General features: G+C 53.8%; 15 protein-coding genes across 15 annotated transcripts; 7 read left to right on the top strand and 8 right to left on the bottom strand.

Annotated features, from left to right (window-relative positions):
• Positions 1 to 91: 91 nt before the first annotated feature.
• SAICODRAFT_79487 (uncharacterized protein) lies at positions 92 to 1,975 on the top strand. Its single transcript, XM_019171156.1, has 2 exons — positions 92 to 326; positions 387 to 1,975. The coding sequence occupies exons 1-2, from the start codon at positions 141 to 143 to the stop codon at positions 1,725 to 1,727; spliced, it is 1,527 nt and encodes a 508-aa protein (XP_019024878.1). The 5' UTR covers positions 92 to 140; the 3' UTR covers positions 1,728 to 1,975.
• A 356-nt stretch (positions 1,976 to 2,331) lies between these two features.
• Positions 2,332 to 4,748, top strand: SAICODRAFT_30059 (putative alpha-isopropylmalate isomerase). Its single transcript, XM_019167575.1, has one exon. It carries the CDS (start codon positions 2,411 to 2,413, stop codon positions 4,712 to 4,714), a length of 2,304 nt encoding a protein of 767 aa, XP_019024879.1. The 5' UTR covers positions 2,332 to 2,410; the 3' UTR covers positions 4,715 to 4,748.
• SAICODRAFT_79492 (uncharacterized protein) lies at positions 4,736 to 5,800 on the bottom strand. Its single transcript, XM_019171158.1, has one exon. It carries the CDS (start codon positions 5,644 to 5,646, stop codon positions 5,056 to 5,058), a length of 591 nt encoding a protein of 196 aa, XP_019024880.1. The 5' UTR covers positions 5,647 to 5,800; the 3' UTR covers positions 4,736 to 5,055.
• Positions 5,801 to 9,058: 3,258 nt separating this feature from the next.
• On the top strand, positions 9,059 to 9,798 carry SAICODRAFT_30060 (uncharacterized protein). The gene has a single exon (XM_019167576.1). It carries the CDS (start codon positions 9,090 to 9,092, stop codon positions 9,696 to 9,698), a length of 609 nt encoding a protein of 202 aa, XP_019024881.1. The 5' UTR covers positions 9,059 to 9,089; the 3' UTR covers positions 9,699 to 9,798.
• A 537-nt stretch (positions 9,799 to 10,335) lies between these two features.
• On the bottom strand, positions 10,336 to 11,536 carry SAICODRAFT_34793 (transcription factor Tfb4; the record flags this gene model as incomplete). Its single annotated transcript, XM_019168383.1, has 3 exons — positions 10,336 to 10,800; positions 10,853 to 11,418; positions 11,470 to 11,536. The coding sequence occupies 3 exons, from the start codon at positions 11,534 to 11,536 to the stop codon at positions 10,336 to 10,338; spliced, it is 1,098 nt and encodes a 365-aa protein (XP_019024882.1).
• A 329-nt stretch (positions 11,537 to 11,865) lies between these two features.
• Positions 11,866 to 13,191, top strand: SAICODRAFT_55762 (Nucleotidyltransferase; the record flags this gene model as incomplete). Its single annotated transcript, XM_019169395.1, has 1 exon — positions 11,866 to 13,191. A coding segment is annotated over one exon (1,326 nt), but the record flags the coding sequence as incomplete, so codon positions are not given.
• On the top strand, positions 13,150 to 14,065 carry SAICODRAFT_30064 (uncharacterized protein). Its single transcript, XM_019167577.1, has one exon. It carries the CDS (start codon positions 13,201 to 13,203, stop codon positions 13,912 to 13,914), a length of 714 nt encoding a protein of 237 aa, XP_019024884.1. The 5' UTR covers positions 13,150 to 13,200; the 3' UTR covers positions 13,915 to 14,065.
• Positions 14,066 to 14,152: 87 nt separating this feature from the next.
• SAICODRAFT_18796 (uncharacterized protein) lies at positions 14,153 to 14,568 on the top strand (the record flags this gene model as incomplete). The annotated part of the gene is made up of 2 exons (XM_019166004.1): positions 14,153 to 14,270; positions 14,387 to 14,568. The coding sequence occupies exons 1-2, from the start codon at positions 14,189 to 14,191 to the stop codon at positions 14,566 to 14,568; spliced, it is 264 nt and encodes an 87-aa protein (XP_019024885.1). The 5' UTR covers positions 14,153 to 14,188.
• Positions 14,569 to 14,946: 378 nt separating this feature from the next.
• SAICODRAFT_224620 (uncharacterized protein) lies at positions 14,947 to 15,508 on the bottom strand. The gene has a single exon (XM_019166580.1). The coding sequence runs from the start codon at positions 15,400 to 15,402 to the stop codon at positions 15,058 to 15,060; it is 345 nt and encodes a 114-aa protein (XP_019024886.1). The 5' UTR covers positions 15,403 to 15,508; the 3' UTR covers positions 14,947 to 15,057.
• Positions 15,369 to 17,106, bottom strand: SAICODRAFT_30065 (uncharacterized protein). The gene has a single exon (XM_019167578.1). It carries the CDS (start codon positions 17,063 to 17,065, stop codon positions 15,614 to 15,616), a length of 1,452 nt encoding a protein of 483 aa, XP_019024887.1. The 5' UTR covers positions 17,066 to 17,106; the 3' UTR covers positions 15,369 to 15,613.
• A 244-nt stretch (positions 17,107 to 17,350) lies between these two features.
• SAICODRAFT_18797 (uncharacterized protein) lies at positions 17,351 to 18,779 on the bottom strand (the record flags this gene model as incomplete). The annotated part of the gene is made up of 2 exons (XM_019166005.1): positions 17,351 to 18,540; positions 18,593 to 18,779. The coding sequence occupies 2 exons, from the start codon at positions 18,777 to 18,779 to the stop codon at positions 17,522 to 17,524; spliced, it is 1,206 nt and encodes a 401-aa protein (XP_019024888.1). The 3' UTR covers positions 17,351 to 17,521.
• A 238-nt stretch (positions 18,780 to 19,017) lies between these two features.
• Positions 19,018 to 20,568, top strand: SAICODRAFT_43226 (uncharacterized protein; the record flags this gene model as incomplete). Its single annotated transcript, XM_019168729.1, has 1 exon — positions 19,018 to 20,568. A coding segment is annotated over one exon (1,551 nt), but the record flags the coding sequence as incomplete, so codon positions are not given.
• Positions 20,569 to 21,092: 524 nt separating this feature from the next.
• SAICODRAFT_30067 (MFS general substrate transporter) lies at positions 21,093 to 22,181 on the bottom strand. Its single transcript, XM_019167579.1, has one exon. The coding sequence runs from the start codon at positions 21,753 to 21,755 to the stop codon at positions 21,099 to 21,101; it is 657 nt and encodes a 218-aa protein (XP_019024890.1). The 5' UTR covers positions 21,756 to 22,181; the 3' UTR covers positions 21,093 to 21,098.
• A 786-nt stretch (positions 22,182 to 22,967) lies between these two features.
• SAICODRAFT_24984 (uncharacterized protein) lies at positions 22,968 to 24,891 on the bottom strand (the record flags this gene model as incomplete). Its single annotated transcript, XM_019166816.1, has 4 exons — positions 22,968 to 24,000; positions 24,112 to 24,593; positions 24,713 to 24,859; positions 24,889 to 24,891. The coding sequence occupies 4 exons, from the start codon at positions 24,889 to 24,891 to the stop codon at positions 22,968 to 22,970; spliced, it is 1,665 nt and encodes a 554-aa protein (XP_019024891.1).
• A 125-nt stretch (positions 24,892 to 25,016) lies between these two features.
• On the bottom strand, positions 25,017 to 25,271 carry SAICODRAFT_7023 (uncharacterized protein; the record flags this gene model as incomplete). Its single annotated transcript, XM_019170549.1, has 2 exons — positions 25,017 to 25,087; positions 25,145 to 25,271. The coding sequence occupies 2 exons, from the start codon at positions 25,269 to 25,271 to the stop codon at positions 25,017 to 25,019; spliced, it is 198 nt and encodes a 65-aa protein (XP_019024892.1).
• Positions 25,272 to 25,482: the final 211 nt, after the last annotated feature.

A 25,482-nucleotide genomic window follows, 5' to 3' on the forward strand; every position in this document is an offset into this window, starting at 1 on the left:
AGTGAATGCTGGGTGTTTGGTGTTTTGGTGGTGAGTTTCGTATGACGGTGTGTGGCCGGTGCTGCATCCGCCTGCGTCCCCCAACCAACGCAAATGTTGCGAGAAGGGATAGCGAGTGTAACGTCGACGTCGACCTCGAGATGGACGGTTTAAAAGAGACGGCAGGGACGTTTTGGAGAACGTGCTCTGAGTATGTACACCCACCACCGCCGATCCGGGAACAAGTCCCCCTAGAAGATGCTCAATTCAAAGCCGAACGAGAAGCGAGGGTCCAAGCACAGATACAGCTCTCCTACGAACGCGCAATGGCACGGCTATCGGAAATGGTACGTCGACGAATATCCACTTCATTGTTGTCACTGAGAACTGATTTCGTTGATATACAGATCGACCGAAACGCGAGTAAGCCTGCACATATCTCCTCCCTCCGCGTCCTCGGCGCCAACAAGACTCGACCTGGATTCTTGCAGGCTGTGTTAGAGCCACACCTCGCCGCAGCACAAGACCCCGAAGCGACTTTTGCGACAGTCTTGAACTCGATCCAAGCCGCTGCCGAAAAACTAGAGCGCTTCGATATCTTTCATGGGGTCTCCGTCGATCTCGACACGGCGGCTAGAGATCCACACGGTTTAGCCGCACTCATCCATGTCCGGGAAAAGAGCCGCTGGAAAGCGAACAGTGGAACGGAAATGGCGCAACACGACCAAAGCGCCTACGCACGATTCACCCTCCGAAACATCTGTGGCGGGGCAGAATTATTGGAGGGACAATTCTCCTACGGCACAGTCACCCGAAACGCGTTCGAGGTGCGCCTCGAGTCCCCGGTTAACGCGAGTCCGGATACGAAAGTCGAGGTTGCGGGGTGGAATTCGAGTACGGATAAGAAATTGTGGGCGGGGCATGAGGAGGTATCGAGGGGTGGGGCGGTACGGCTGCGACATGCGGATCCTACACCGGGGAGTGGGATGCATGAATTGGGATGGATGGGTGTATGGCGGACAAACACCGGGATGACGGAGACAGCACCACACTCAATCCGTGCCAACGCGGGTGATTCGGTCAAGAGTGCCATCTACCACACCTACATACGAAAGACATTCGATCACCCACTCCTCCCCACATCCGGTACCTATCTTCGCCTCTACAACGAAATCGCTGGTGCGTCGCTCGGACCGCTAGGCTTGGGCTTGGGTCTGGGTGGCGACACACACTTCCTCAAATCCGAGATCCATTCTCGTGTGGTGACGCCACTCCACCTCCCCACCTCAACAACCCTCTCCCTCAGCCTCCGCGCAGGCGGACTCTGGGGTCTACGAGGCATCACGCGCCCCAACGACCGTTTCTTCCTCGGTGGTCCATCAGACGTACGAGGGTTCGCATTCAACGCGCTCGGACCCCGCGAAAACAACTACAGTCTCGGCGGGGACATCTACCTCGCTTCCGGCCTCGCGATCGCGACTCAAATCCCATATCTCCCCACCTGGCCCGCACGCCTCCACACCTTCCTCAACGCTGGCTCCTTATCTCCCATTGACCAAACCAAACCGCTGGGGGCACAGGTTCGGGAAGTGGTGGGGAGGGGGAGTGTGGCAGTGGGGGTTGGTGTTGTGTGTGCGGTGAGGGGAGTTGCGAGGGTTGAGGTTAATTTGGGGGTGCCGGTTGTTACGAGGGGTGGGGAGCGGGCTGTGAAGGGGGTTCAGGTTGGATTGGGGGTGGAGATGTTGTAAGGGGGAAGGGGGTCCGAAGGAACCTCGCCGAGGGCGGTGGGTAGAAAAGGATCGACGGCGTGAGAGCTTGAGGTTGGGGATATTGAGGGAAGAGTATAAAAGGGGGGGGGATGTGTAGGATATAGAGGGTGAGATGGACGATAGCATATGCATGATAGTAGACTTTAGTGGTAAAAAGATATCATCCGTTGTACGAAACTAGAAGGAGACTACCTAGATAGGTGGGGTGTCATTAATCGAGATCTCGTAGACATATGCATGAGTTTGATCTTCCTACGAACGGCACACAGGCGACGCGTCGACCCGCAAGGACGCCCATAACCGCGTCCAATTGAATCGTAAAAAGAAGATCAGAAGATGTCACGGGAAAGCATCTGGGCGTCGAGGAGAGAGGAGGGGATTTTCGAACTCGATCGACAGACCCGCCCGTTACGGAGACGTAACAAACTCTGCTCCCTTTCGCATAACTTCACATTCTCCCTTTCCATAACTTCCCATAACCTTAATTTCTGGAGCAACCCGAAAATCGGCACGTCCGGCACTTTTCCATGCTGTCTGATTGGGCCCCGAGCGATTCCCCGCGGCGGCGACGAAAAAGTCCCGCCACCACCGACCGACGAAACGATCTGTTTATAAACTCCAAAAATACGGACCCATACTCGGTCAATTACCCATTAATAACGATGCCTGGAGTTACCGGAGCACGTACTCTCTACGACAAGGTCTTCGACGACCACGTTATTGACCGCCAGGATGACGGAACCTGCTTGATCTATATCGACCGTCACCTCGTTCACGAAGTTACTTCTCCCCAGGCTTTCGAGGGTCTCCGCAATGCCGACCGTAAGGTTCGCAGACCAGACTGTACCCTCGCTACTGTCGACCACAACATCCCCACCGCCTCGCGCAAGAACTTCAAGAACGCCGAGACTTTCATCGAGGAGCAGGACTCTAAGGTGCAATGTATGACTTTGGAGGATAACGTCAAGGCTTTCGGATTGACCTACTTTGGTATGACCGACAAGCGTCAGGGTATTGTTCACGTTATCGGCCCTGAGCAGGGATTCACCCTTCCCGGTGCCACCATCGTCTGTGGTGACTCTCACACCTCCACCCACGGTGCTTTCGGTGCTCTCGCTTTCGGTATCGGTACCTCGGAAGTTGAGCACGTTCTCGCTACCCAGACCCTTCTCCAGAAGAAGTCCAAGAACATGAGGATCGCCGTCGATGGTCAGCTCGCCGAGGGTGTCACCTCTAAGGACATCGTCCTCCACGTTATCGGTGTCATCGGTACCGCTGGTGGAAATGGTGCCGTTATTGAGTTCTGCGGTTCTGCGATCGAGTGCTTGTCCATGGAGGCGCGTATGTCTATCTGTAACATGTCCATCGAGGCTGGTGCCCGTGCTGGTATGATCGCCCCCGATGACATTACCTTCGAGTACCTCAAGGGCCGTCCCCTCGTTCCTCAAACCGAGGAGGAGTTCGCCAAGGCCGTCGAGTACTGGCGTTCTCTCCGCTCCGACCCCGGAGCATCTTACGATATCGAGGTCTTGGTTGACGCCAAGGACATCATTCCTACCGTTACGTGGGGTACCTCCCCCCAGGACGTCGTCGGCATCACCGGCAAGGTCCCTAACCCCGCCCACTTCGATGACCCTGCCAAGAAGGCTGGTGTTGAGCGTGCCCTTAAGTACATGGGTCTCGAGGCCGACACCCCTATGGAGGAGATCAAGATCGACAAGGTCTTCATCGGATCCTGCACAAACTCCCGTATCGAGGACTTGCGTTCCGCCGCCAAGGTCGTCAAGGGCAAGATGGTCGCCAAGGGTATCTACGCCATGGTCGTCCCCGGATCCGGTCTCGTTAAGAAGCAGGCTGAGGCTGAGGGTTTGGACGAGGTTTTCCGTGCTGCTGGATTCGACTGGCGTGAGGCCGGTTGCTCTATGTGCTTGGGTATGAACCCTGATCAGCTCAGGCCTGGAGAGCGTTGTGCGTCTACCTCTAACCGTAACTTCGAGGGTCGTCAGGGTCCTGGTGGACGTACTCACCTTATGTCCCCCGCTATGGCTGCTGCTGCTGCTATCGAGGGTCGTCTGGCTGATATCCGTAAGGTGATGACCCCTGGTGAGGGTAACGTCGCTTCCGACGGTGCACCACACGTCAAGGTCTTTAACCCCAAGGACGTTCTTGAGGATGACGACGTCGTCGCTGGACGCAAGGAGGACGACCACGATGCCGAGCAGGCTGACGTCGTCACCGACGCTCCCTCCAGCAGCAACCTCTCCGCTGGCAATGGTGCTATGCCTTCCTTCACTCAGCTCAAAGGTCTCGCAGCTCCCCTCGACATCGCTAACGTCGACACTGACATGTTGATCCCCAAGCAGTTCTTGAAGACCATCAAGCGTACCGGTCTCTCCGCTGGACTCTTCTACGAACTCCGCTTCAACCCCGCCACCGGCGAGAAGAATCCTGACTTTGTCTTGAACAAGGAGCCCTACACTAAGGCTTGTATCATGGTCTGCACTGGACCTAACTTCGGATGTGGATCTTCCCGTGAGCACGCTCCTTGGGCTTTGAACGACTTTGGTATCAGGTGTATCATCGCTCCCTCCTTCGCCGATATCTTCTTCAACAACTGCTTCAAGAACGGCATGCTTCCCATCCCTCTTCCCCAAGAGCAAGTCAACCTCCTTGCTGACGACGCCCGTTCCGGCGCTGAGCTCGAGATCGACTTGGCTGAGCAGGTTATCCGTCGTCCTAACGGCGACACTGTTTCCTTCGAGGTCGAGGCTTTCAGGAGGCACTGTTTGTTGAATGGATTGGACGATATTGGTCTAACCCTCCAGAAGGCCGACAAGATCTCCAAGTTCGAAGAGAGGAGAACGGCGGAGTGGCCTTGGTTGAATGGAAAGGGATACAAGGAGGGTGAGGCTATGAAGATCAAGGTGCACAAGGAGAAGAAGGCTGGTGGTAAGCTTGACTGGTAAACATGGGCATGGCGTTTGAGGAGGTGTATAGATAGGACGAAGTGAAATGAATGGGAACGGTGTACGTCAAAATTTTGGAGTTCTAGTGGTTTCGTAATATGTTATGTTTGGTTACCTCATAAAGGGGCTTTGCCTTGTCCGCTCTCTTCGCATTCGACACACCGGATCGCTTTCTATATCTGGTGCGAAACGACATTGTATCAACCTTCACTTCCGCACGGGTATCTGCATTTCCAAATGTGCGGCATTCGCGAACGCCGGTAGTCCTTCGTCTCGGTCTTCCGATGCCGTGCCCCCCCTAAATAGCGATCGATATCCCCACATTACCCAATCACAGCAGCCTACTCCCACCACTTCACATTCCCTAATCCTTCCCTCGAACAACTCCCAATAACCTGATATGGCGGAATTCCATCTTCAAGAAGCTCGGCACCCTCCTCCGCCGCCCTTCCAGTCATCGGCCTCTTATCCGTAAACACCTCATCCTCTACCCGAAATCGGATGGTATCGTCCACATCCAGAAAAAGGTCAATGTCTTCTTGATGCCATATCCACCCTCCTTGTGTCGCGTCAAACTCCGTTCCTTCGAAGAGTTCTGAGGCCGGAATGAAGATGTCTTCGAAGAACCCTAGGGACACCTTAATCCCCTCCGCTCCAACCCCCTTGATCCTGCCCACCAACACCTCGCCCCTAAACGGCCTCCACACAATCAAATTGAACTCAACCTGGACATAACTATTTCCATCCCCATACTTGATTGTGCCGTCGGCTGAGGAGAGGATGGAGTGTAAGGCTATGCAGAGACCGATGGATTGGAGGACGCGGTTGGCGTATTTAGCGTTTATGGCGTCTTCGAGAGTTACGTGTGTTGGGCGGTTGAAGTGTTTTGGCTGGATTGGGATCACGTCGGAGAGGGTTGATAGCATGAACATTGCGACGGTGTTCTTGGAGCGATCAGGACCGTTGCGGGGTGATTTGAAAAGGCGGACTTGATGGTTAATGAATCGATAGGCTGCGATGATTGTTCCTTTAGTTTTCCTGGCTTCACGGGTCTCGTAGACGGTCTTTTGTTGGTGTTTAGTTTTGTGTATCTTCATTACCGACTTTGTCCCCTCGAGCCCTGCAGCTCACGTGATTCGAACGCACGTGCCCGCCCGCGGCCGAGAGCAGCTGTTCGTGGGAAGCAACGAGACAGTCGTGAGATGAGACGTGAAGACCCCTATTTCACAGCTTCAAGTCGTCAAAATGCTCTCCCAAGCTCTCTGGTCCTGATGATGCTGTTCCCTCGCCCAGCAAAATTCTCCCTGGCTGTTTCGAATGCCCGGGTCCCTGGTTTTGGTCCAAGGATGGCGACAAGAAAAGGTTCGAAATGTGCTTGTGTAACAAGCCAAATGCATTTTGCCAATGAATATTACCCCGCATACCAAATCTCACCCTCTAACGGCTCTGTTTGGTGTCATTCTTGTTCGGTTAGGGCCGCAGACGTGAGCAAAAAGGGACAAACGCGTGTGTACCACATGAGGGGACCCAGTGCAGCCAAAAAAGGCGACACTATCCTCCAAACATGTTATTATACCCAACAAAGTTCACTTTCCCAAGTGGATCATGATGCCATGTCGCGGGCCAACTTCGTACACGGTGGTGCCGCGCTTCCCGCTGACGGGTGTACATTGGAGGGACAAACTAAATCCTCCAGAAGTCTTTCCAAGAAGTCACACAATCGTGTTGTATGTTACAATCGTGACTATCTTTTAACCCATGAGCTTTCTTGCCTATGTCCCAGTGTCACGGTTCGATCGTGCGAGTACGCGTGCCTTGAGCAGATTCTTCACGAGGCAGTTTGAACAGTAAAAGGTCAATGCGACACGTACTCTTACTTCCAGCTGTACTCCATACTTTGAAACCCTTGGTTACTGCTCCATAAAGCTGGTCCGCGCAACTACCGTTACCAGCATTGCCGCATTGGGCGATATGCACGCGTGCACGCTAGGACTGCGGCATGCAGCACTTCCGACCTGGGCTACGGATCACTTCAACCGCCGGTTTCAGAAGCGAAGTCTGCGTAAAACATAACGAGTTTTATCTTCGGAGCTCCCAGCTACTGCTCGAGTGGAATAGAAGACTGTTGTCTTCACAGAGCGCGTTTCCGTGCCATTAATCTGCCTCGCGTTCGAATGACAGTTGACGCACGGTCACGCCGGTCAAAGCAAATGAAGCAGTTCAAATAAGTGGCCAGCATACTAGTCCTGCCGATGCTTTATCAGGCGAATGATCCTGGAGCTTTTGTCACTGGCCAGATTGGGACGTAATGCCTGACGCATTCGCAACAAAAACCAGGAATCCAGCACACCAGCTGCTGTAACTCTACGCGCGTGGACGTCTGTTACGCGCCGACGTTGCTTACAAGTTACTGAAAGTGGTCTATCCTACCGATCGGTAGGTCATAGCGTCCCAGGTACCTGATCCTGCGCTGCAGACCTGCGAGATTGACGTATGTATACCTAACCGGGAAGGTTCACAAGACTCAGGGTTGTCTCACTGCTTCGGGAAGCAGATATCTTGGACTAACGAGATGAGAGAATGCCCGAGGCAGAAACTGCCGATCGCTCAGTAAAGACGTTGAACAAGCGTAGAGAAGGTGGAGAAAAGCTGAGGCTGACATTACGTGAGGAGACTGAACATTGTAGGGATTTACCTTGCCCAGATCTGCTTCCTTCTTCTCGTTTTGACCATGTGCGCCAGTCAATTCCCTAACCTTCCGTTTGTGGCACCCTGAGCTGCGCGCATCCGCGAGCTAGTCTCAAACCGGCCCACGCTCACCTATGACACCTCCGTCCTCCTCAATCCTCACGACTCTGCATCTTCTTCCTCTTCCGTCGATTTGCATCGCTCTGTTCTACTCGTCTGCTCTTCTGCTCTGGCACCATCGTTACTAAAAGCCGCTCCTCCTCCCTCCTCGTCCTCTCCACCTACCACCCACACATACACACACACACACACACACACACAGATATCGCGTACAGAGCTCTCGCTCCCTCGAGTTATCGAACAGCTTGTATTTTTATCGCTACTCGAGGTTATCACCAGCTCTATATCTATCGCTATGTCTGTTTTCAACCCTAACAAAGTTATCGACGGAGAAAGTTTCATCCAGCAGCATACATCCCCATCCACCGAACACGTCTCGCTCCAACGGCCTGAACCGGCGCATATACCCACACAAATCTCTTTCGAAGGTCCCGAAAGGCCTACAACGTCGTTCGCGTTTTGCGAGGGCGGGTGTTTAACACCACCAGCGCCAGTCCTCACGCTCTCGCCTACAGCCACTCAGATTGCGAAACCTGACGCCGACGTATTCTTCCTCCAGGGAGCCATTAGTAAGCATCGCGACGTGTTCGACACTCGCCAGTCCGAGCACTTGCGCAGACAACGGGAGGTGCTTGGCGCGGCGACGAGCGTGGAGGCCGGTTTCTGGGGTTCCGTGAACAGAGCGGAGCAGGATAATGCCAAGGGCGTGGCTGCTCGCTGTGAACAAGTTCAAAGTCCTCCGGCGCACGAAAAACAAGAGCCTTGCGTTGCACCTGTTCTGCTTTTGACTCAACCAACCACCGCTCCTTCACCCGTTCTCCCTACCGTCGCAGCCGAGCTCTTCACTGTCAACAGCCAGTTTATGACCCGCACCTTGTCGCAGGATTCTGGTTCAGTGTCCACCCCTGGCCTGGTCATGACTCTATCATCCAGTCCGCAAGGAGCATCAGGCTCGCCGCTTCATACTCCTCCCATACTTTATGGGAAGGGGATTGAGGCCGCAAAGATTCAAGTCACTGCTCCCGGACTCGATGCTCCTGAAGCTCCGGTGACAAAGCAAGCTGCCTCCCTCAAGAAGGACATAAATGCCGCTCCCCCTAATCCCACTGAGTGCACTTTCCACGGCAAGACCTACACTACCCTCCCCGTGGAGCACCAGCCCAAGTCCGGCAGGCCCGGCGAGGAGTGGTTTTGTCCATTCCACAACGTCCGTAAAGCCCCACGTGCCTGCGAAAAGAACTGGCGTACCTTTACCGGTATTCGCAAGCATTTCGAGCAGCACCACCAAGGCTGTCCGATCCCCGCGCCTACCCAGAATGTCGGGCCTGTCGTTGCGCGCTTTAGCGGAACCATGGTTGAGAAGAGGATTGATTTTGGAGTTCAGGACCAGGCTCGTGAAGGACGGGGCATCTTGATCCCCACCGAGCCGAACCAGAAGAGGAAGGCGAAGGGTGAGGACGTGCTTGGCATCTTCGAGCCCAAGAGAGGTGGGAAGCGTATGAGGTTCGATGCACCCCTCGGTCGTCCTAACCCCCTGGTTCAGTGGGCGAAGAATGGACAGCAACCCATGATCCCTCTTTACATTCCGACGCCCGTGGCGGCTCCTGCTCCTCAGGTTTACTTCCCCGTTCCTGTTCCGACTTTGCAGTACCCCGTTCCTGCTCAGGTTCCGTACAACATGCAAGTCCCGAGGACGGTGCCTACGATGCTTACCATGACACCCGGGTTCCGTGGCTTCTCGTTCGATGACATGCCTATGCCCACTCAGTTCCGCGCCGGTGTCCCTCGAAACTATGGTGCGCAATACACTCACATCCCCGCTCAGGCACCTCTCTCCCACCCCGGTCTCCCCCATTGGGCCCGTGAGAGCATGAATTTCGCCGACAGCATCTTTGACCAGCGCGACCCCATGCGCATGCAAACCCAGATTAACGCGGGTGGATTTGCCAACCAGATACCCTACACGGGCTGGGAGCTGGACATTGACCAACCCAAGTCATGCAAAGTCGATAACAGCGAATTCAACTTCGCCGATTATTTCGGCAAAGCTGATGCTGATGAGAGCGCCTGTGAGCAACAGAGCTTGGGCAAGAGTCCTGAGGAGATTGCTGAGTTGGACACGCAGTGGGAGGAAATGTGTGCGTCCGCTGGACTTCATTTTGGTATGACGGCATGAACGAAAACCAAGTGTTGGGACATGAATGAAGAACAAAGAAATCGAAATAAAGCGGGTGTTTGGGATTTTGAGATGGCGTTATTAAGATTATGAGATGGACAATGGTATGGAGAAAGCTTGAGGATCATAGAGCATGGGACATTGGAACGTTAAACACTGATGGACTTTTGGATATGGGAGACGAAAGACGGTAAGGATTCTGGTTTTATACTGCGTTTACGTTTGTTTTCTGTCTTTTTCATTATCGTACAAAAAACTAGCAAAAACACCAGAAAAAAATAAAGAAAATCATGAACCTCAATTCGAACCTCTATGCATGTCCAAATTCGATGATGCTGTTCTTTTCCAATTCTAGGTTGTGCTTGAGAAATATAATATGCCCGGTGTAGTGTATAGGCAAGAGCAGCCGCTTTTTGCATTCGTGAAAGTCCAGATCCTTGACATTCATGCCCATCTCCTGCACGGTCTCAATGTCCATATAACGGGAGTAGAGGGAGTACTCGACACCCTTTGTCGTCACTTCAGCCGAGACTCCGACTTCCAGTCCTTGTCCATCTTCATCAAATACGTCGACGTTAATTCCGTCGCACATGGCCCGCACTGCATCCCAATCCCATACCACCAACAACCCTCCCATTCATACCGCACCAACCTTTTTCGCCCCCCCACCCCCCTCAACCCCAACCTCCGTCCCACAAGTCCCACACCTCCCCCCACCCTGTTTGATCATCTCGACCCCCTCTCCACAAAATATACTCAAACAAACCCCACAAACCCATCCAATCTCCACGACCCTCTTATGACAAAAACACGCTGCGCGGAAATCGACGTTTGATTGGAGGGGGAGGAGGAGGGTGGGGCGGAGGGGGGGTGGGGGGAGGAAGAGGTGGAGGAGGTATTGGAGGAGGGAGGGAGTGGGGGGGGAGAGGGGATGTGAGGGTGAGGATAGGGAGGAGGGGGAGAGGGGGAGGGGGAGGTAGAGGCCGGAGGTTGCGTCGGCGGCTTGTTGGAGAAAGGAGGTTGAGGTTCCGGTTTCGGGGTGGTCAATTGTTGTTGTGGTGGTGGAGGAGGGTGTGAGGGAGCATACGTCGATTGGAATGCGCTATGGTCGGATTAGTAAGTATAATTGCAAACGCGGGGACGGTAGAACGTACCTTCTTCTGCGCCGCAAAAATACAATTCATCATGGCCACATATCCCTCCCTCCCCTCCCCACTGACACTCAACACAAAAACCCTACTCCTGATCCCCCCCACTCCCCCGACCTCCGTCTCAACACGATTGATATACGTCAGAGCTCGTGTTAGTGCGCCGGCGATGAGGGAGGATGATTGGGTTGTGGAGGTGGAGGTTGTTGGGTGGGAGAGGAAAGAGCGGAGGTTGTGGTGGACGGTATCGTCGACAGTACGGAAGGGGCGGTAGGAGTTTGCGAGGCGGGAGTGGGTGGTGTCGTCTGTGACGGTTTCCTCACCCGCAGCTTGTGGTGGTGCTGGGGCTGGTGCTTTTGATTGTGAGGGGTTGATGTCTGGATAGAGAAATTCTGCACGATCAATATGTGACGCCAACACCGCAACCCGATTATCATGACTCAACGCAAGATGCGCATTAACGAAAATCAGTAGCTGCGCCAATGCTTTCTCGAGTGGGAGAGTTGAGGAGAGGGATCCCCACGCGAAGGGGTTCGTGTCGAGGATTACGACGAGGAGGGATGGAGTGTCGTCTGTGAATCGTGGTTAGTCCTGATCACCAGCAGACCTAGGCACGGATTCACCTTCTTGGATTGACTGGTTGGGTTGAGAGGCTTCGATGCCTTGGGGTAGGGTTTTGAAGGCGTCCATGGTTCCGTGATGGAGGTTATCTTCGTTACAGACCGATGTCGTAGCCGTATGCGGGATTCTGCACGTTCACTCAAAGTTTCGGGTACGGTGCGCGACGACAATCTCAACGCGTTTTGCTGAGGAAGGAAGATCCTTGCAATTGTTGAAAGGCAATCATGGCCCGTTCAGCAAGTCAATCATCCGGCCGCAAAGGCCGAGGCGGTAGCAGCGACAAGGGTTCCGGCTCCAAAGCAAAAGGCGGCAAAAAGGTCGAGAAGGGGTCCCAAGGCAAAAAGAAAGGCGGTCGATTCTCACAGGAGAACAAAGTCTCGAAAGATCTCAAACGAGAGATGAGTGTCGCGAAAAGCAAGGGAGACGAGAAGAAGGCGAAGAAAGCGAAGAAGGAGCAGAAGGCGCAGGAGAAGAGGGATAAGGAGGAGCAGAAGGCGAATGCGACAGTTGATACGTTGGGGGCGAATGACGATTTTATCGCTTTCGACTTCTCCGACGAAGAAGACTCGGACGACTCGTCAACCTCAGACTCTGACAGCGACAGCGAATCTGAAGAGGCGTCTGACGAGTCGAACGAGAAAGGCTTCCTCGGCCGCGCAGCAGACAAAGTCAAGAAATTCATGCAAGACACAAAATCCACCCTCTCCCTAAAACGCAAACGCGACTCCGACACCTCCGAATCCGACTCCGCCAAACGTGCACGAAAAGCCGGACACCCCTGGACCATCAACAAATCCTACTCCAACGAAAAAGAAGTCGCCCGAATCCTCCACCGCGAAATCCTCGATTTCGTAGAATACCTAGGTCCAACCCCCGAAGAACACGAATTACGACATCTCGTCGTCGAGCGCATCCGTGCAGTCGTTAGGAAGACTTGGCCGCAAACCGAGGTACGTGTGTTTGGATCGTATGATACGCGGCTTTATTTACCGACGAGTGATATCGATCTCGTGGTGTTGTCTACTGGGGCTGTGGTGTATGAGAAGAAGTCGCATTTGTACCAGTTGTCGCAGGCGCTTACACGCGCTGGAATTGCGCAGAAGATGCAAGTTATCGCTGGTGCGAGCGTGCCGATTATCAAATTTGTCGACACCCTCACACAGATCTCGGTCGATGTTTCCTTTAACAAACCCAGTGGTCTCATCGGTGCGCAGGTCATCAAGGGATATTGCCAGTCCATGCCGGCACTGCGACCATTGGTGTTGGTGATCAAGTGGTTACTCCAACAGCGAGACCTGAATGAAGTATACACAGGCGGTTTAGGCTCCTACGCCATCATCTGCATCTGCGTCTCATTCCTCCAACTCCACCCAAAACTCAGCACCCACCAAATCTCAGCCTCCGAAAACCTCGGCGTCCTCCTCATGGAATTCTTCGAACTCTACGGTTCGCGATTCAACTACGACACAGTCGGTATCTCGATCGCGGGGAACGGTGGTAAAGGCGCGTATTTTCGGAAAGCGGCACGGGGGTGGATTAATCATGGACAGACGTATTTGTTGAGTATTGAGGATCCGAGTGATGAGGGGAATGATATTGCGAAGGCGAGTCGGGGCATTATGAGGGTTAAGGCTGCGTTTAGTGGGGCATATAGTTTGTTGCAGAGGAGGATGTTTGAGGTTCATGAAGTCCATGCTGAGGGTCTTGGCTCGAAACGGGGAGGGGCGAGGCATATGAAGTTTGGAGGTGGTGAGGGGAAGGGGAAGGGGAAGGGAGAGGGGGAGGGGGAGGGGGTGCAGGAGGACTTGTGTTTGTTGAAGGCGGTTGTTGGAATTGATGAGAAGATTTTGAAGATGCGACGGAAATTGGGTGAGGTGTTTTACTCCCGCAAACTCCATAACGAACTCGGTATCAAAGAAGGCGACATGGTCATTCCTCCCCTCCCTCCCACCGACACGGGGGATTTGGGGTTGAATCTCCCGCCTGCGGCACAGGAGGTGATGAAGAATGGGGGTGATAGGGGAAGAGTGAGGAAAGGGAATGATGTCAAGTATTTGGCGGATTATCATTCGAGTTCGGCAAGTGAGGGGGAGGATCCAAGGACTGCGCATCGACATGATCCTATCGTCGTTACGGAGGTTGTGGGCTCGAGGGCACCGACCACCACCACGGCTCCGATGTCGCCGAGGAAGAAGGCACCAACCGCGGTGACGTACATCAACTCTTCCTCCGGCGACGAATCCGAAAACGGGTCCCCTAACAAGGCACCAACGGCGGTGACAGCGGAAGACAGTTTTACGGATTCGAGGACGAAGAGTGTCGGGATCAATAAGGATGCGAAGAGGAAGTATTGGGCTACGAAGGGTGGGGGAATGAGTGTGCCGACTGCGTTGGTGAAGGAGGGGAGTGGGAGTGGGGTTGTTGATGTTAGTTCGGATGATGAGTAAGAATGGACCTTCGAAGTATGTTGGTTTTGAGACGGGATATACGAAGAGGGGCAAAGAGGAGATGGAGAGGTTGTAGAAGGATGTTCTACTGGTATATTTCTGGCGTTTTGGAAGGATATTGAGAGCTCGCATAGCATGGTATAGCCCCTGTAACGTCGATGTAACGTCGATTCCTCCTTCCCGTGATCTCACCGTGCAAGGCTCGTGCACCTGCATCACCCCAAACTCCGGAGATCACCTCCAAAAAAAAAATCGAAAGAAAACAAAATAGAACATGTCACAACAAAAGCCTTGGACTGCGCGGCTTGCAGATTTTGCGCACAAGACGACTCTGATGGGGCTTTTTGGGTTGACGCGTACGTGACTTCTCTCTCCTTCAGCTGTGTCGCCTCCGAGGGATCCAACGGCGGGCTGCGGCTGCGGCTGCGAGGCGGTGTGTGAGAGAACGTTTGCTGATGTGGTGCTGCTATAGTCTATGGAACCGTCTTGACAGGCCAACTCTACTGGAACATGCGCTCACGCCGAATCGCGGCCGAGGAGGCAATGAAGACGGCAGAACTGATCGATTCGGCGAATAGCGTGCCGGATTCGAACGCGAATGTGGGAAGTGGTGTACCGGTGACGGATACTGCGCATGCGACGGAGAGGGCATGATGAGGTTGACCGGAAGATTTAGAGGGTTGGTGAATGTTTCGGGTTTTTACAATGGCGTTAAGGTATGTTCGACGGCGTTGGTGTCGTGACTTTTGCTGACTCTGATGTTGCAGGTTTCTTTTTGATTTATATATTTCTCAATGCATTGCAAGTCACATCCAATCATCTTCTCTCGCTGTCTCTTCGATATCCCCTTGTGAATCGCGGCCAAGTGATCATTGTGTGTCCTCGTTTTGCTCTTCCCGTTGCCCTGCAACCTGAGCCCTGCTCTCGTCGCTTTGTCTGGTTTGTGGCATGAAATCACCTACAATGCGCGAAGTGGCCGGTCGGTTTCTGCTCTCCAAGGTTTGTTTGTCCCTCCCGCTCTCTACTCGATCATGAGCGGTGGCATCGCGTCTCTTCAGCTTCGAGGTGAGATGCAGCGTGTATTGTAACAAACAATATTCGCAGCCATTATCATGGCGTCTCGACCAGTGCTCGTGTCAACGGTTACCGTCCTGAGGACATATGCACAGCTGCAAAGAAGCTTAAGTAGCTCCTACGGCATCCTTGGTGCTCCTGCGTCTGAACTACCAATTCATACGAACAGACCACAACTATTACTTTATATAGCTGCAGACGCTCGGGTGAGGATTTTCGACATCCGCGAAGAATACCATGACCATGGCCATGACTGCGCAGAAGGAAATACATGGGATGCATATTAATACGACTCTGACTCTGCAAAGTGAGCAGTGGTTGCCCAGTCGTTCTACAGTAACACAGGCTTGTGAAGCACGGCAGAAGAGGAAAAGGAAACATCATCATCATCATCATCATCATTGAACGGTCCATAAAACTCGGTACACAACTTGTCCAATCAGGACGCGGCAAAAAAAAGAAATGTCATAAAGCCATCTCCGAATCTCGATCGCAAACCCTTTCCATTATCCTTAAATGTGTTGCAGCGGGCTGAAATTCGTCGCATTGTCAATCTCAGCAAACAGTGCATCGAAGTCGAAACCAGGCTCATCGGTGTACTCAGGCGCGACGTCCTCGAGCTCATTCAGCAATATATCCCATCCATGTCCACCATATCCGTCTCCGGGAGCTGCTGCTCGGTAGGTTTAGGCGGCGTCCCTTGATAGCTAGTAGCGGGAGTAAACGCCGGGACTGCGCATGGAGACGACGACCACGGTTGCGATTGAGGAGTTGCTGTAAGGGATGGAGATGGAGGTGATACAGCAATGACCGAGAACGAGAGCGAGGCCTGCGTAGACGCCAGACAAGCAGGCATTGCGGAGGTGAACACAGTCACAGGCACGTCAGTATCGACCTTCCTCTTCTTCCTCGTATGTTTGGCCACTGGAAGCATAGGCACCGACGTGTGCGGATCGAGAGGAACCGGAACACGTTGCGTTTGTGGGATCGACTCGTGATTCATAGCGGCATGGAGACAAATGTCTTCCACCGTGCCAGGTGGAGATGCGCAACCGGCGACGGGGCATAACCAGAGTAGTGTCGACGTGGAGACAGGTGCTTGTCTGCACCTGGACGGATTACCGTGAGAAAGGCGGGACTGCACTGCCGGAGCTGGATTTTGGTGGGGAGCAGGGGCTGGTCGTATTGCTGATGATTGGAATAAGACTGAGGCGGTATCGAGGTGTTGCAAATACCATTGTAGGCTGGGATGTACTGCGACGATGTATGCGAAGAAATCATTTGCATCTCTTACTTGGCGTCCACACGCGGTGACTGCAGAGCGCCGCGGTTGAGAGATTTGAGCGTGGGTGAGAGCATCCGTAGACGGCAGAGCTGAATCCTGTGACGGGACTGTGACTGGTTGTCGTTTTATGTAGGGAAGCTTGGGGTGTTCTGCGGCAATGTGTGCGAGGAGATCCTCGGTATCTCTTACCGGGTGTAGGCACCATTTGACTGAACAGCACCATGATTGTGGGATATGAGAGAAGGGTTCCGGATTAGCGGTTTTGACGCAGCTTGGTATTTTGGAAGTGATGTCGGTCTTGCAATCGGCCACGCCAGAGAGATTGGTGAAAAAATCTTGGCTTGTGAGGGGAGCATGGAAGTGCAATGGTCGCTTGAAGGGTATCGAAGGGGTTGCTATGGTATCACATTCCCGCTTAACGGCGGTATGATAACCAAGACCTCCTGGCACTGTTCGCTCCTCAGGCTTCACTTCCTCCTTCTCGCTTGAGATGCCTTGGTTTCGTCCCAAGGCCTCCTCCAAGAACTCCTGTAATATGAGCCCATGCTGCTGACGGATGACGTTCTGCACCCTGACCAACTCAAGCGGGTCAAGAACTAGAAAAACCCGCCAACCCCGGGGCTTTGCGAGAGGTGGTTCCGTTAGCGCTGGGATACGCGGAGGGTTAGTAATGAAGTCGTCCGAGAATGTACGCGTCTGTATATTAGCTATCAGTGCTCTGAAAAGAGGCACGCGTTGCTGATTTACCCCGTTGACCTCTTGCGGGAACGGTAATCCAGCTGAGCCCGACATCACCGACCAGATGGCGAGTAGGGATAAATGCGTGAGTAGACAGCACGAGAAAGCAAATAAAACAGATAAGAAGCAACAATAAAAAGATACAGAGTCACTGATACACCGACAGGAGTCGAATATCGAGGGGGTCAGGTGGAGGTGGTGTTGAGAGAGGGGAGGGGGTAAGGTTGCATAAAGTTTGGGGTTTAGAAAGGTCCCGCGGCGAAGGTGGGGAGGAAAGGGGTCACACTGCACGTATGCGAAGGGAAGATACGGTAAAAAGGTATGAATACTGTTTATAATGTCCCTATCCTCAATTCATTGTCCAATCGCATGTCCGCGTCACCCGCTTACAACCCTCAAAACCGTAAAGAAACAGAGAAAACGTAACGCCCATAACCAAAGAAAACTCAAGCATGACACCGCTGTATCGTATACAACCCTTTTCAACGATCCTTGAACACCTCTGTCGCCTCACGCACCCGTCATCGACATACCCTCCGACTTCTCCACCCCCTCAATCTTCATCTTCTTCCTACACGGCTCCGTGGCTTCCCGCTCCAAATGCTCCGCGATTTTAATGGAGCTCACCGGACTCGGCAGTTGCTGAGACACATCAGGCTCCTTTACTTCTTCCTCAGTCTTCGGCGACGTCAGACTTTCCAATTTCTTTCTCTCCATCTCCTTCATGAACGTTCCCTCCTTCTTCTTCCTCCACTCCCGATGCTTCGTATTCATATGCAACATCATACCACGAAAAACCCCCGACTGGACCTCCTTACCCTTCTCGCACTTTTCATATGGACACTTCCAATACACCTGGTGAGCATCCTGGTGCCTCGCCCGAACGTGTTGCACCCAGCCGCGCCGGAACTGGTCTTCGGTGGAAATGAATCTGCAGCCGCTCAAAGGGCAGCGCCAAATGGGTCTCAAGATACGAATCGGTGTTGGAAAGGTACCATGATGATGAGCGCGTTTAATGTGTGCCATGCACCCGAGGAGGGAGGAATGGTTCTCGGGGCACGTCGATACTGTACATGGGTAAATGTATTCTGATTCGTCGTCTGCCGGATTCGGGGGGAGAGGAGGGGCGGGAGGGCGAGATGAGTATGACTTGCCGTTGAGTTGGATACCGGGGTGTTTCTGACCCATGTGGGAAGTGATGCCTTTCAGGGAGAAAGACATTTTGTCGCAACCTGCGACTGAACAGGGCCAGAGGATCGTACCCTTCGTGCAAGAGAAGGAGGGGCGAGGAGGAGGGGCGAGCAACGTCGGGCTCGGGCTCTCGAGTTGTTTCTTCTTGGTGGCCCTAAGTGGAGACGGCGGGGTTATCTTGATTTCGACAAACTGAGTTTCCTCGATGGAGACCGGGGTAATTGGGGAAGGGACTGTGGTATTGTTCGCTGCAGCAGTGCGGTGCTCGTCTATCGTGAGAATGTTGGCACTCGAGGCAGAGTCGATACCGATTTTCAACTGAGGAGCTGTAAGAGGAGCTATCTTTGAGGATAAGCCCCAGGATACAACAAAAGAGTGCACTGGACTCACCAGAGAGCTCGTTTCCTTTCAGATTCGGGGATGTATGCCGTGCTTCCGGACCCAACACAGAGCTCGGAACGGCTCCAAGGTCGTAGCTACTCCTCCACTCCATCCCACACTCCTCAAAATGATTTCGTTCCGCACGCTCCCTCCTCAATCGCTCAACAGTAGTAGGAGGTATAGCAAGTCCCTCCATCCAGAATAAATGCTGCGGTAAAGGAGAAGAATCGAGATCAGCGAAGGAATGAAAGCAGTTAGCGAATAGAGGATAAAACAGATATTGAAGCAGAAGAAGAGAAGGATTCAGTAGGTATTTCCGAGCAATTGCAAGTTTGGTTGTGGGTTTGGTTGGGCCCCTGCAGCTGCCGCGGCGGTCACTTCGTCAGGTTTCCAGGTTTCCCGGTTTCCAGCCAACAATGCGATCGCCCTCGTTGGTCCTCGCCCTCCTCCTAGCAACTCCCGCCCTCGCCTCCACAAACCCTCCTCCCCCCCGTCCCCGCGGCGTCCCCAAATCCAAAGCCTCCCTCTACCTCCCCTCGCCAGATGGTTCCTTCACCTGCCTCGACAACTCAAAGACCATCCCTTTCTCCCGCGTCAACGACGACTACTGCGATTGTCCCGACGGCTCCGACGAGCCGGGTACGTCCGCGTGTGAGAATGGGAAGTTTCATTGCATGAATCGGGGACATGTTCCGGGGTGGTTGTCGAGTTCGCGGGTTGGGGATGGGATATGTGATTATGATGTTTGCTGTGATGGGTCAGACGAGGAGTGGGTATTCCCGGGATTGTGTCCAGACCGCTGTGCGGAGATTGGGAAAGCTGCACGCGAAGCCGAACGGGAGAAACGGAGAATCAACGCAGAGGGGTGGGCGGAGCGGGAGAAACTCGTTGCTGAAGCCGCACAGAAACGCGCGGAGGTCGAGCAAAAACTTGAAGAAGCACGGGCGAAGATCACGGCTGCGAGGCATAGAGAAGCACTCCTCAAGCAAAACCTCGACGAAATCCTCGCTCACGAAGCCACCATCGCAAAACGCCTCGGCTCCGGCGGCGCCGCCGCCGTCGCCCAGAAAGCCCGAGAGAAAATCGCGAGGTATCAGAACGCTATACAGAGTTTACGGGCGGCTATCTCCACCCAACGCGAACGAACCGAAATACTAGAGGGAATCCTCGACGACCTCGCAAAAGGCTACAACCCAAACAACCAAGACATGGCCGTCAAAGCCGCCGTCGTAGGCTGGACCGAGCTCAAAGCCGCCCTCGTCGCTCCTGCAGACAATACAGACGTGAGCATGAATGCTGCCGAGATTCGGGATTTGTTGGAGGAAGAGGATGATTTGGGTGATGTTATTGAGTTATTGGATATGCGCGAAGTCGAGGAAGCCGTGAATTTGTTGTGGAAGATTCGGGCGTATCTCCCCGATCCCGTGAATCAGTATCTCATGTCGACCTACAACACCGTCAAGGAGCAACTGCAGCAATACGGCATCATCTCCTCCCCCGCATCCCCATCCACCTCCTCGCAGGACTCTAAAACAGCGGCTGAAGCCCGCTCCGCACACACCAAAGCATCCCAAGAAATCCGCGACCTATCCGCACAAATCGATCGCGCACAAAAAGATTTGGAGGAGGATTTTGGGCAGGACGGGGTTTGGCGCGCGCTTAAGGGGGTGAAGGTCGAGGTTGTTGTGGGTGAGTATACGTATGAACTCATACTCCTCGAGAAAGCTACACAGCGGTCGAATCGTGACTCGACTCGCTCAAACCTCGGGTCGTTCTCGCGCTTCGAGACCGCCAACAATGGGGGAATAGTACTCGTGTATGAACGAGGCGCAAAATGCTGGAACGGGCCTGATCGGAGTGTCAAGGTGTATATTGAATGTGGAGCTGGGGCTGGGACTGGGACTGGGAAGGAGATGGAGGTTTTGGGGGTTGTGGAGCCGGAGAAGTGTGAGTATGCGATGAGGGTGAGGGGGCCTGTTGGATGTGTGAAGCCGAGTGAACGCGAGGTTGGGCGTAAGGGGAGAGAGGGGACGGATGGAGAGGGGGAGGTGGATGAGAGTGGGTGGCTGGTGTCGGGGAGGGATGAGCTTTAGACATTTCTTTTTTGGGATAGATCCATATGCATTGCCGTTTTACGAATGATAGGATGTGGTTTATCCAATTGTTACTCCACCATCAGTCATCAGAGCACTTTTGTTCCTCAGGAATTGTATTGCGGATGCTTCGAGATCTACACGCCTGGAGTACTAAGAATACATCTCGCACGCTTGCATGACCTTTTATCGACCGTACGATGGGAGGGTGGGAATAGTGCAAGGGTTCTTGCTAATTAGATACCTAGCTGTATCTGTAAATATCCGCTCCTTGTCGTCTTCGACCCTCTCCATCTATGCTATTGCAAATCAGGAACTCCCTTACCCATGCTAAAAACCCACAAAATGAACTCCGATAACGCCAGTAATGCAAAACTTCCTTAACTCATTCCCAATCTCACGCGTGTTCTCTTCGTTCACGTTCACTTCCCACCCGCGGCCGCCTTAGCATTCGCCTTCTCCCTCTCCCTCCTCATCCTCTCTCCCCTCCACCCTGGCCCAAACCTCAGCACAACCCACACAAGCGGCGAACAACACGCACAAACCCCAATCAACACCACGAACCCCCATCCAGCACCCAACCGACTCCCCAACATCTCATCCACAACAGCCGTCCCCACCGCTCCGAGTGCGCACCGCACGAAATTGTTGGCTGCGGTGGCGGACGAACCACGACCCGGGAAGAGATCGACGACGAGGGTGCCGAAGGTGTTGAAGATGGATGTTGCGGAGTAGCCGATGATGAACTGGAAGATGAGGGGGGCGGAGATGTGGACGCGTTTTTCGATGGTCCAGCCGTAGGCGATGCAGCCTCCTCCGAAACAGAGACATAGCCACCACAAACTCCTTAACCTCGCTCTCTCAATCGGGAACGAATCATCCCCGTCTGCTTCATTCTCGTGATGGCCCTCCCGTTCCCACCGCGCCTTAGTAATACGGTAATCCCAATCCAGAATCCGACCCTGCAGAATCGATCCAACCAAACATCCCGTACCATTCGCGAGGAAGGTCAACCCAACCTCCGTCTCATTCAACCCATACTTATCCTCGAAGATGACGGATGTGGATGCGGTGACCATATACCACACCCCATAAAACACACCCGAGAACAACAACGCACAAGCAACATCCTTCTCCTTCAAAATTGCCAACGGCGCAATTGGATTCGGAAATCGAAACTTGGGTCGTTCCGCGCGACGACTGTGTACCCTCTCCAACCCACTCTTCCTTCTTCTCCTCCTCCGCCTCGCCAACTCCCACAAACTCACATTCACACCCCGTGCCTCAACACTCCCATCCCCAACAATCGCCCTAAGCGTCTCCGGCAAGCACCCCACTAAAAACCCCAAAAACACACCCCCACTAATCGCTAAAAACCAGAAAATAGCACGCCAGCCATATTTATCCGCCAACGCCCCTCCAATAACGGGTCCGATACACGGTCCGAGCATGGGTCCGACATTGAACCATCCCATTGCGCCGCCGCGGCGTCCGCGGGGTACGACGTCGCCCACCATGCCTGCGCCTACGGCTATGACGGATGCTGCACCGGCTGCTTGAAGAGCGCGGAGGATGAGGAGTGCTGCGTAGGAGTTTTGTACCGCGAGGGCGATGTTGGCGGGGATGTACACCAAGAACGTCAACACATAAATCGGTCGTCGGCCGAGCGTATCTGTGAGGGACCCGTAGAGGGTTGGAGAGATAGCCTGTGACAGCATGTAGGTCGTGATGGAGAGGTTGATTCGAGTGGGTGTTGTATGGAAATGTGTCGCGAGTTGGGAGATGGCGGGGAAGTAGATGTTTGCGCTCAACGGGCTAAACAAACCCGCGAGCGCGGCCATGAAGATGATGAAATTGACTTTGCGCTTCGAAAAGGTTGAGTATGGTGGTGGTGTCGAAGGTTGTGATTCGAGATCGACGACGATGCTGTCGGCTTTGACGAGTGGGTCGATGGAGGGTATGTCCGTTGCGCCTTCGCGAACACCTGTCGCCATTGGTCTAAGCTCATAATCATCCGGACTCGTCGCACCCGTCGACGTCGACGGACGGTCTCGTTCTTCGTTCTCTTCTGCAGCTGCCATTGTACTTGGTTATTCTTACTTCGTCAACAGTTCCCTCGAATAATCTTAGGGAGCTCCGAGCGTCGGGGCTGAAATGAAGGACCCGCGCTGGGATGAGTGTGGCAACACGTGCCGAGATTGCCGATCTGTTAACAAGATAAATTCAAAGGGAGTTATTTGGCGAACCGACCATATCCCATAACAATGCATATCATATCCAATCCATCCCAATCAAAACCTCCCAGCAACACCCCTCGCCCTCGCCCTAGCAATCCTCTCCTCCGGCAACAACGCCTCCTCCCCTCCCACTCCCCCAAACTCCCCCGCCCCGACCACAGGCGACGCTGACGATCCCCTTACTTTAGCGAGTGCGATCCGCTCCTCGGGTAACATAGCTTTCGCAAGATGCGCTCCAATCGGTAACGCACTCCCCGTACTCACGCCCTCATGCTGGACTCCAGATGGTGCACTAATACTAACACTAACACCACCCTTGACTTTCGAACCCTTGCTGGAGGAGACGCCGCCCATGAGTTTCTTGGTTGTTTTGGTGGCGGTACGGGAGAGGGAGGAGACGGAGATTGATTTGGCGAATTTCGACATGGAGAGGGAGCTTGAGCCGCGTTTGAGGAGGGTTAGGGTGTCGTCGAGGATTGGGGCGGAGATGGTGATTGTTGGGCGGGGTGCGTGGGTAGATGATGAGGTGGAGGAGATGGTCGATAACGTGGCACTCGATCTTGTTGATGGCCTCATCTGGGTCATACCCGCGTCCGGACCCCTCAAGCTCGAGATGGATGATGCGGTAGACGTAGGCCCCTGCGAAACCGTACCCCTCACTGGTATCGAAGGTGCGATAGACCCCGTCGTCGACACCGACGCGGACCGTAACCCGTAGTTCGCGGCTTGTTGTAGCGGCATAACCCCCATCGTCCCCGCTGAGATTGAAGAAGAAGCAGAACCTGACAAAGATTCTTCACGGCCCTCAATCATCTCCGCTAACTCCGCCATGAGTTCGTCGACATTGACCGTGTCGACAGGGACGTGACCGATGCTAGAGATCTCCTCCTCCCTGATCTCGGCGTCATCATCGGCTAGCATGGCGATACCGGAATCGACTGTATCGGACTTCGTCATCCCCTTCGCGTTTCCCTCTTCGGATTTGAATGGATTCGAAAACAGTGCGAGTGGAACTGCAACGACCCCTTCGTCATCGAATGATAGTTGACGAATAATCTTATTCCAGACAGCTTCCGTCGGACTGGAGCTGTTTGACATCCCAGCACACGGCTCTCGCTCCTCGCGCCATTCCCACATACTATCTCTCCTCGCACTACTTCGTCACATCGACCCAACTCCACTCCCAGCACGAGAATACCGTCCGCCTTCGTTTATCGAGCCCGAGCCCGAGCCCGATTCCGATTCCGATTCAGAAACCGAACCGCGAAGTTCTTTCGTGAGCATAGCCATCAACCCGCCAATTCCGCCTCCGGGACGAGGTAGCGTCGGGGAATCGAGGTCGTAGGCGAGGTTTGGTCGTGGTAGGGTCGGTGATTCGCATCCCGTATCCTCGATATGCTCTTCTCTCACGACGACGTACCCGATTTTGATGTCTCCCTCGTCCGGGAGAGGCTGTGAGGATGAGGAGGCTCGGAGGAATGAAAAACGATCGGATAAATGCGGGAAGATCTCCTCGGATACGTTCTCTGCGACGAAACCGACGTCGAGGTGGGGGGTTGGTGATGATGCTGCAGGAGGGCGGGTGAGGAGGAGGGGTGGGGTTGGTGACGGGGATGCTTGCCGGGCATTGAGTCTCTTCAGCATTGTGTCGTCCGAGAAGTCGATACCCTTTACTGTATGCTGTCGGTGGTAGTCAGTCGTGTCAAGGTCAAAGTCTCAATCGCATCCACCACCGAACAGATAAACACAGAACAAGAGCAAATCAGAAAAGTGCTACGCAAAAGCCGTTTCTCCTTAACCTTTGTGCTGCTTGTCACAGGTTGTTCGATTCCCTTTGTGGAGGTGACTTTGGAGGTCCCCTTTGGTGTTGCGCGCGGCAGGCGGGCGTTCGTTCCCTTTGAGATTGAAGCGGCACTGCAAGCAGCTGATGGAGGAGAAGGGAGAAGCTGTACGACCATGTATTTACATCACAAACCATTGTGAGTGTATGCACCTGAACGATTGGTGATGCGGTATTCTCGGTATATTCCTTAATGCTCGATACTCATACATCCAACTCCATGGACAGTCCCGCTCGCCAACATTGCTCCTCAGCAGAACCGCTCACTTCTTCTCGGGTGGGTTCTGCTCGCAGCACTTACAGCTCTGGTTATGCGCACCACACGCACACTTCCCTAACACCAACCCAAGTTAGCCATCCGTCGCGTTGAGTGGCTTGTCGTGATACATACCAGCCGGACACCTACACCCCCTCTCATCGCCCCCACAATCACACGTAGACACGGGCGCAGCCATCTGCCCCACGGAGGTATTTGCGAATTCGGCGGAGGGCATGATATTGTCTTGCTTGCTGGACATCCTTGGTTGGACCTTGGTGGTTAGATGCACAAACTATAGTGCATGTGAGAGTACGTCAACACAGTACGTGACATCGCAACAGCCTGGAGCTCAGTTCTGAGGCCCTTGGGTAGCTTAGATCCTTCCTCGGGGTCACTCCTCGGTTTCATCAACATTTCCAACAGGCGATTGTCCAAACCTAAAGGCCTTGGTGAATACAGCCGGCCCGTCC

This window comes from Saitoella complicata (assembly GCF_001661265.1).
Source record: "Saitoella complicata NRRL Y-17804 unplaced genomic scaffold SAICOscaffold_9, whole genome shotgun sequence".
Classification (NCBI taxonomy): Eukaryota; Fungi; Ascomycota; class Saitoellomycetes; order Saitoellales; family Saitoellaceae; genus Saitoella; species Saitoella complicata.

Coding starts and splice junctions, on each gene's coding strand:
- SAICODRAFT_224620 (XM_019166580.1), bottom strand. CDS start 15,402: ATGGACCGTTCAATGATGATGATGATGATGATGATGTTTCCTTTTCCT.
- SAICODRAFT_79492 (XM_019171158.1), bottom strand. CDS start 5,646: ATGTTCATGCTATCAACCCTCTCCGACGTGATCCCAATCCAGCCAAAA.
- SAICODRAFT_30060 (XM_019167576.1), top strand. CDS start 9,090: ATGATCCCTCTTTACATTCCGACGCCCGTGGCGGCTCCTGCTCCTCAG.
- SAICODRAFT_79487 (XM_019171156.1), top strand. CDS start 141: ATGGACGGTTTAAAAGAGACGGCAGGGACGTTTTGGAGAACGTGCTCT. Junction 327..386: donor TGGCACGGCTATCGGAAATG/GTACGTCGACGA, acceptor GTTGATATACAG/ATCGACCGAAACGCGAGTAA.
- SAICODRAFT_30067 (XM_019167579.1), bottom strand. CDS start 21,755: ATGGTCACCGCATCCACATCCGTCATCTTCGAGGATAAGTATGGGTTG.
- SAICODRAFT_30064 (XM_019167577.1), top strand. CDS start 13,201: ATGAAGTTTGGAGGTGGTGAGGGGAAGGGGAAGGGGAAGGGAGAGGGG.
- SAICODRAFT_30065 (XM_019167578.1), bottom strand. CDS start 17,065: ATGTCGGGCTCAGCTGGATTACCGTTCCCGCAAGAGGTCAACGGGGTA.
- SAICODRAFT_30059 (XM_019167575.1), top strand. CDS start 2,411: ATGCCTGGAGTTACCGGAGCACGTACTCTCTACGACAAGGTCTTCGAC.